Below are 8,799 nucleotides of genomic sequence, written 5' to 3' on the forward strand. Positions count from 1 at the left end.
CAAAATTTTGGGTCCCGGGCCAGGAAACGCCCCACACCTTGTCAGGTACAACTTGTAGAGGGTCATAAAGGGAAGAGTATCTCTTAATAAACGAATCCTCAAGCAAGTACATAGTTAATGGATAAAAATTTTGCTCTTTCCCCGACGAACGCTATAGGGATCAATCACAAGCGCCTCAGAGGCAAATTGAGTCTGTAAGGCATGCTGCAGAAGGAAGTACCAGGGGTTTAAACTTCTCCAAATTCAAAATAATTCAGCATGTCATCCTAGAATAGGGTAGCCAAGGTAGAAAACACCAAAATTAATAGAAAGAGAGCCACCCTCCATCAATGTCAGAGTATCACAAAGGGGTCTCTAGATCCAAACCCACCTCCTGCTGTACTAAAAGTGAATGTAGTTCCTGAATCTCTGTACAAAACCCACCCCCGCATATGTGTGAATTGGGAGACAAAATAGTAGAATTTGAGCTTAGGAAGTGCAAGATCTTCCAAGAACCTAGGCCTACACAAAGTCCCAAGCTTAATTCGGGGTCCTTTTTCTTCTCCAGATCAAGGAGGAGAGAATAGACATGGAGGGGATATAGACAACAAGAATATATAAAAATATATACTGTAGATCGGGGGCATACAAAATGTAAACACTTTTTTAAAATGATTCCCTTAATAAGAGGGGATGGAGGGGATATATGCTGGTGCTCGCTGGAAAACAAAGACCTAACCATTTATGCAAAGTCATACAAAAGAATAAGATTACAATAAATTTACCCTAAACCTGAAAGTCCCACAGGTAATGCCATTCTACAGAATCAAATGCCATGACCATCAAAAGACACGACTGCTTCCTTTCCCCCTTTTTATATAAAACTATTAAGCCTTGAAATTCACATGTGGTCTAAGTCCAATCCACCATCAACAGGTCATATTTTGTGGATGTCTTTAATTTTACACAGGTGAGTTACTCTATGTCAGTAATTATCCCACCTGCTTCCACAGACAAATCCTTATTAAAACTGGAGGGTCAAGGTTGAGAACTATGATCTAACTTGTTATCTTGTGTTGTCTTGATGCAGGTCAGAGCACCTTCTTTCTTCTACTTTCTATTAGGCATTTGACTTAATAGTTTCTTGAGGAGAAAATAGGTCAAAACGACATATTCCTGTATTGTGCATATAAGGACTCACTGTTCTTTAGCAGAAATCGTCATTCAGAATATTTTAGCTTGTTGGGATCTCTAGATGTCTTAAAAGATGTCTTTTTAGAATTATACCTGACTTAAATTACAAGGTAGTGATGCATCTCTAAAGCCTGCACTGTAACTATTACAGATCTCAAAAATGACAGAAAAGTGGTCCCACATTTTGCTAACTCCACATTGTGGTAACCCCTTGAAAGAAAAAAAAAAAGACCCGTAAATATAAAAAAGTTTTGAAATAACTTTGGTACATTCCTGCTGTAATATTATTTATGTGCTGTATTCTTTGTACTGAGTCTTATAGATATATATTTTCAGACAAAGTAATTTTCCCTTTTATCTCCTTTTATTTCCACCCCAGCAAATATTGGCACCCAGACAGCTGGCGCTCGGACCCAGGTTAATCCATCGGTCATACGCACAATGCCACAGTACAAGTATTCCTGCTCAGTGAGGAATGTACAGCCAATGGGAAGTACTGCACACTTCCAACAGGCACTGTATTAAATCTGTTTTTATCTATATTCTTACTGTCTTGCAGTATTCTTTGATGAACCAGATTTTTCAGATAACACCCTATTTTTTTTTTATTAAAGCTAGAAGGTTGTGATGAACAGAGGTTTTCAACCTGGGGTACTTCCTGTGATATTCAGGGGTACACAAAAATGTCACTTAGGGGAGAGAGGTAGGGTTGTGGGGAAGATTTAGCTAGCCATCAATGCAAGTCATAGGGCCTGATTCAGAGCCGGATGCTATTTGCGCTCACTCGTTCAGAAAAAAGGGGTGGCTATTCAAATGAACCGTTCGCTCTTTGCGGTCTGTTCACACCTCTAGGTCTGAACGAGCGAACCAAACATGTGGTCGTTTTTTGGAAAACTACGCCCCCTGGCCGCCCGCATCCTACGTCATGTCCGCTATTTATTAGATTAATCGAGCACATCGACCAGCGTATGAACTGCTCGCTATTCTTGTGGTTGGTTTTTCCTACCGCAATCATGCGAGCAGTTCTGACTATAAAATAACCCAGTGACGTGGTCAATGACGCTGCTGTATTAATTATGCACACCCATAAAACGTCCGTTTTGACCTTTAAGCACGCCTGCGTTCGGATCTCCACTCCCCGTTTTCAAGCACCTTCCCGTTACCACCCACATACGCCTCTTCATGTCACTCAAAATAGCAGGCATTCGCTATTTAGCGAACAAACGATTTTCAGACGCACTGACTGGTGTTACGATCCGTACGCATCCGGAACGAACGAGCGGCCGCTTACGAGCGGCTCTGAATCAGGCCCCTAGTTCCTTGAAAAGAAGCTCCGTTAACCCACCAGCCAAGCTAGTATAGTTGCTGAGACAGTCGCCACATCTTCCTGTTTCGCAGACTGAAACTTTGCCCACCTATTTTTTGTAATTTGTACAAATCCTTAATCATTGCCGTCAGTTACATCGGGACCTATTCCACAGTGCCCAACATATACAGTCAGGTCCATAAATATTGGGACATTGACAGAATTTTCATATTTTGGCCTCTATTCACCACCACATTGGCTTTGAAACGAAACAAACAAGATGTGCTTTAACTGCAGACTTTCAGATTTAATTTGAGGGTAATTACATCCAAATCAGGTGAACGGTGTAGGAATTACAACAGTTTCTATATGTGCCACCCACTTTTTAAGGGGCCAAAAGTAATGGGACAAACTAAACAATCCTAAATCTAACTTTCACTTTTTAATACTTTGCTGCAAAACCTTTGCAGGCAATTACAGCCTGAAGTCTGGAACGCATAGACATCACCAGAGGCTGGGTTTCATCCCTGGTGATGCTCTGCCAGGCCTCTACTGCAAATGTCTTCAGTTCCTGCTTGTTCTTGGGGCATTTTCCCTTCAGTTTTGTCTTCATCAAGTGAAATGCATGCTCAATCAGATTCAGGTCAGGGGATTGACTTGGCCATTGCATAACATTCCACTTTTTAGCCTTAAAAAACTCCTTGGTTGCTTATGCAGTATGCTTCGGGTCATTGTCCATCTGCACTGTGAAGCACCGTCCAATGAGTTCTGAAGCATTTGACTGAATATGAGCATATAATATTGCCTGAAACACTTCAGAATTCATTCTGCTGCTTTTGTCAGTAGTCACATCATCAATAAATACAAGGGAACCAGTTCCATTGGCAGCCATACATGCCCACACCATGACACTACCACCACCATGCTTCACTGATGGGTGGTATGTTTTGGATCATGAGCAGTTCCTTTCCTTCTCCATACTCTTCTCTTCCCATCACTCTGGTACAAGTTGATCTTTGTCTCATCTGTCCATAGGATGTTGTTCCAGAACTGTAATGGCTTTTTTAGATGTTGTTTGGCAAAGTCTAATCTGGTCTTCCTGTTTTTGTGGCTCACCAATGGTTTACATCTTGTAGTGAACCCTCTATATTCACTCTTGTGAAGTCTTCTCTTGATTGTTGACTTTGACACATATACACCTACGTCCTGGAGAGTGTTCTTGATTTGGCCAACTGTTGTGAAGGGGTTTTTCTTCACCAGGGAAATAATTCTTCTGTCATCCACCACAGTTGTTTTCCGTGGTCTTCCGGGTCTTTTGGTGTTGCTGAGCTCTCCGGTGCTTTCTTTCTTTTTAAGAATGTTCCAAACAGTTGATTTGGCCACACCTAATGTTTCTGCTATCTCTCTGATGGGTTTGTTTTGATTTTTCAGCCTAATGATGGCTTGCTTCTCTGATAGTGACAGCTCTTTGGATCTCATATTGAGAGTCGACAGCAACTGATTCTAAATGCAAATGTCACACCTAGAATCAACTCCAGACCTTTTACCTGCTTAATTGATAATGAAATAATGAGGGAATAGCCCACACCTGTCCATGAAATAGCTTTTGAGTTGATAGTCCCATTACTTTTGGCCCCTTAAAAGTGGGAGGCACATATAGAAACCGTTGTAATTCCTACACCGTTCACCTGATTTGAATGTAATTACCCTCAAATTAAATCTGAAAGTCTGCAGTTAAAGCACATCTTGTTTGTTTCATTTCAAAGCCATTGTGGTGGTGAATAGAGGCCAAAATATGAAAATTCTGTCAATGTCCCAATATTTATGGACCTGACTGTATATGTATATTGATCAGGGGTGGGATGTACTAAAGAGGGAAATGTGGTAAAAGCCCAGAAAATGCAGTTTTCAGTTTTCCACGTACCCCATATGTACTAAGCCACGGAATGTGATGCATTCCCGTGCTTCGTCCTAATGAGTAACACCATCTTCAGGTGGCATTACCCAATAGAAGCCTATGGGTTTCTTTTTCGGGATGCTTAGAGGGACGCCAGAGGGACTTCTGAGTGTTAAGTCCGGAAGTCCCTCTCTCCGGGGGCATCACAAAGGACAGCTCTTATCAGGAGAGTGGTCCTTTGCGATATTCTAGGTACATACCGTGGTAATCAACCGCGGTATGTACACGATGAGAGACAGGATGTACTGCCCAGGTGTCCTACTGGGCATCCAGGTGATGATTAGATGCATAGGGCAAGCAGTGTTCTAGGGATATCTACCCTATGTATCACAGTATGACCTTGATAACCGACAATCAGTGTAAACATTAAAGTGAAAAAAAAATGTAAAAGTCCACAGACTGTTTTCAAGCAACTGTTAGACCATAACATAAGAAAGCATACATGGGCTATCATTTTGTCTTTTACATTTTCTTAAATTATAAGAAATATATCTAAGTAGAGTTCATTCTGTTTATTTAAAAAAAAAAAAAAAAAAAAAACTTGTTTTTCTACAGCATATTTATTGTGTGTGTGTATGTATATATTGTGACACAGTTAGGTTAGGGGGTCCCTCTCCTGGGTAGAGGACTCCTTACACACACACACACACACACACACACACACACACACACACACACAAGCTGGTCGGCGCCAGTCTTTATTGTACAATGTCAGAAATAACATAAAGAAAACATAAACATAAATCCTGGCCCTGTCGGGGCACTAACTTCACAGGTAGTTCCCTCACTACCAGTACCTGGCAGGGTCTAATGCCCTTGCCAGCAACAAAAGCACAGCACAACACTCACAGTTAGGTTTCCAAGTGTCTCTGAGCAAACTCCCTGCCTGCTCTCCCAGGTGAGACAATCAGCCCTCAACACACTAGGCATATATTGCCACTCTCAGGTGGAAACCCTAACAAGCCTGTTACCAGCGAGAACCAAAACCTGGAGTGGCCATGGGTGGAGCCCTCCCTCTCCTCTCACCCACAACCCCCAGGTCCCAAACCGGCTTTTCAAAAAGCCGAAACTCAAGCCTGCTATACTGCAGACTTTCTCCTGGGGGTTTAAAACACATAAGACAGGAATCTGGGGCAAATGTACCTGCCACAGACCACTTTACCAATGATCCTATCACAATATATAAATATATATATATATATTATATATAATATTTGTATATTTCTTTGTATGTGCACTGATCAGCCATAATATTAAAACCACCTGACCAATATTGTTTAGGTCCTCCTTGTGCCGCCAAAATAACAACGACCTGTCAATGCATGGACTGCGCAAGGTATCTTGTGGTATCTGGCACCAAGATTTTAGCAGCAGAATCTTTGAGTCCTATAAGTTGCAAGATGGGACCTCCATGGCTTGGACTTGCTTTCCAGCACATCCAACAGATGCTCAATCGGATTGAGATCTGGGGAATTTGGAAGCCAAGTCAACACCTTGAACTTTGTCATGTTCCTCAAACCATCTTTGGACAATTTTTGCAGTGTGGCAGGGGCCCATTTTTCTGCTGAAAGAGGCCACTGCCATCAGGGAATACAGTTTCCAAAAAGGGGTGTACTTTGTCTGCAATAATGTTCACGTAGATTGTACGTGTCAAAGTAACATCCACATGAATTCCAGGGCTCAAGGTTTCCCAACTGAACATTGCCTAGAGCAGGGGTCTTCAAACTTGGCCCTCCAGCTGCTGTGGAACTACACATCCCAGCAGCTGGAGGGCCAAGTTTGAAGACCTATGGCCTAGAGCATCACTACCTCCACTGACTTGCCTTCTATCCTTATTGCATCCTGCTGCCCTCTCTTCCCCAGTTGAAGGACGCATATGCACCCAGCTGTCCACGTGATTCAGCAGAGCAGGCCACCACTTTCCATTACTCTATAGTCTAGTTCTGATGCACACGTGCCCATTGTAGTAGTTTTCCAGAGTAGACATGGGTCAGCTTGGGCGCTACATGGCCCCATACGCAACAAGCTACAGTGCTCTGTGTGTTCTGACGCCTTTCTATCGTAGCCAGAGTTAACTGTTTTCAGCAATTTGTGCTACAGCAGCTCTTCTGTGGGATCAGACGAGACGTGCTAGCCTTTGTTCCAACGCGCATCAATGATCCTTGGACGTCTATGACCCTGTTACCGGTTGTCCTCCTTGCGACCACTTTCGGTAGGTACTAACCACTGCATACCGGGAACACCCCACAAGACCTGCCATTTTGGAGTTGCTCTGAACCAGTCATTTAGCCGTTACAACTTCACTATTGATGGAGTTGCTCAGACCCTTACGCTTGCCCATTTTTTTCATTTTTCCTGCTTCCAGCACATTAACGTCAAAAACGGAGTGTTCACTTGCGGCTTAATATATTACACCCCTTGACAGGCGCCATAGTAACAAAATAATCTATTTCATTCACTTCTGTCAGTGGTTTTAATGTTATGTCTGATCTGTGTTTGTGTATATGTACATGTGTGTTATATATTAAAATTCCAAAGCAGGTAGCACTCCTCTAATGCACATTAAATGACAGCAGGTGCTTCCTTGTCTTTCAGACTTGCAGAAAAATGACATCTGCAGGCGAATAACTTTATCAACGTTTCAATGCTCTTAGCATTTTAGTCAGGGTGCAATATAGATATATCTATCTACTTCTTATTCTGTGCTACCTAGTAATGGGTCTTGCTGACGTCACTTCCAGTGGGATGTCTCAGACAGACTGGACATGAGGAAGTGGCGTCTAGCAACGTGGGATAAGGGCTATTTATACTGGTAAGTGTGATTTTCTTTGTAATATGTTGCTTGACAAAAGTGCAATAAGCGCTGATACTTTGCAGAACAACATTCGTGGAGTTGTTTCTCTCTTAGACCGGAGTGCTGCCATCTTTTGCTACTTGTATGTGTCAGGTGCAATGCCAGCATTGAAGGAGGGCACCTGACAAGTATGGAGAGTGTATGAACCGATCGAGTGCTGAGAACTCGTGTGTGTGTATGTGTATATATATATATATATATTCTCTCTCGAAAATACCGGCACTCACTTTGTTGCAGAGCCTTCCAAATGCTAGTGTGTGTGTGTATATATATATATATATTTGTTTATTATGATTAATTTTTATAATTAATTATTTTTGTGATCACATTTTCTCATGCACCCCTATTAACTAGTTCTCTAACTTGTGTCAGCTTAGTTGCTGTGAGCTTTAAACCTTGATAGCATACCCTGAGTTTAACACTAATGTGATGGCTATGTCCATGTTATCATTCTGAGCAATAGAGTAGGAACTTGCAGTAAAGTGGGGTCCCGTGACGATGGGCTGCAAGCTTAAATGCATTGATCAATTCATGAACCAAAACCCCACTGTTTATTATGTTTATTATTAGTTATTATGGTGAGTGCAGAGCCCCTGTGATTTCTATTTAAACAATGTGGTCACATACCATGTTGCACCCCAAAACTAGGAATGGTGAGTGCTGTGGATTACAACCTTGTCTGCCTTGTTCAACGTTTCAGTCGCACATGACTTTTATCAAGAACACAAAAATGATAACAAATACGCATACCTTTATAGCAGTATGTCCAAAGTGATTGGTGCTGTGTAATGCTCCATTCTGCCGGGGGCCAGAGTCTGACATCATCCTGGTGTGCCTCCCGAGCATCGCGACCTGAGCGCGATGACGTCACCAACGTGATGACGCGTGAAATACATAGGAAAAAATTAGATATAGGACCAACAGTATGAAAAATGGTGACCAATAGGAAAACATGGAGCTTAAGAATAAAAAAACAGAATAGATAAATCGCATTTCTATTCTGTTTTTTTGTTCTTTGACATGTTTGTCTTTTCAGTTGTTTTTATTTCCCTTTTTTTCTTTTCAGTTTTATTTTTTTAAATTAAGAAAAAAATTTTCATTTGCTTATTTTTTGGTTCAGATTGCCCATGTGGTATACATATCGTTTGGTATATATACATATATTTTTTGTTCACTCTTGTATACATTTCTTTTTTTACGTGTATGGCTCATACTTCTTATGCTCCATGTTTTCCTATTGGTCACCATTTTTCATACTGTTGGTCCTATATCTAATTTTTTTCTAAATGAGATGTATACATTCATATAATTCTACCAGTTAGGTAACTCCAGGATACATACAGGGACCGATATAAGACATAACATCCTCTCGGCAACTCAGTGCAATCCTTGTGGAGGTTTTGAAATTCGTTACAGCCATACCACACTGGTTCTGCCCAATCTCGGCTGAACTTGGAAGCCAAGCAGTGTTGGGCCTGACCAGTACTTGAATGGGAGACCTTCAGGGAA

The 8,799-nt window shown here is 41.6% G+C and overlaps 1 protein-coding gene and 1 pseudogene across 3 annotated transcripts in view; both read left to right on the top strand.

The window, feature by feature from the left end:
- The window catches only part of PABPC1L (poly(A) binding protein cytoplasmic 1 like), a 164,253-nt gene that overhangs the window by 100,631 nt on the left and 54,823 nt on the right, over positions 1 to 8,799 (top strand). For 2 of the 3 annotated variants that reach the window (XM_088442778.1, XM_088442780.1), the window contains one exon: positions 1,553 to 1,686. In XM_088442778.1, coding sequence (XP_088298904.1) covers positions 1,553 to 1,686 — 134 coding nt within the window. The remainder of the gene's footprint in view (positions 1 to 1,552; positions 1,687 to 8,799) is intronic. The other variant, XM_088442779.1, reaches the window with a different exon arrangement.
- The window catches only part of LOC148509704 (5S ribosomal RNA), a 119-nt pseudogene continuing 18 nt past the window's right edge, over positions 8,699 to 8,799 (top strand).

Source organism: Taudactylus pleione, unplaced genomic scaffold (genome assembly GCF_031769625.1).
Source record: "Taudactylus pleione unplaced genomic scaffold, aTauple2 ptg000317l, whole genome shotgun sequence".
Classification (NCBI taxonomy): domain Eukaryota; kingdom Metazoa; phylum Chordata; class Amphibia; order Anura; family Myobatrachidae; genus Taudactylus; species Taudactylus pleione.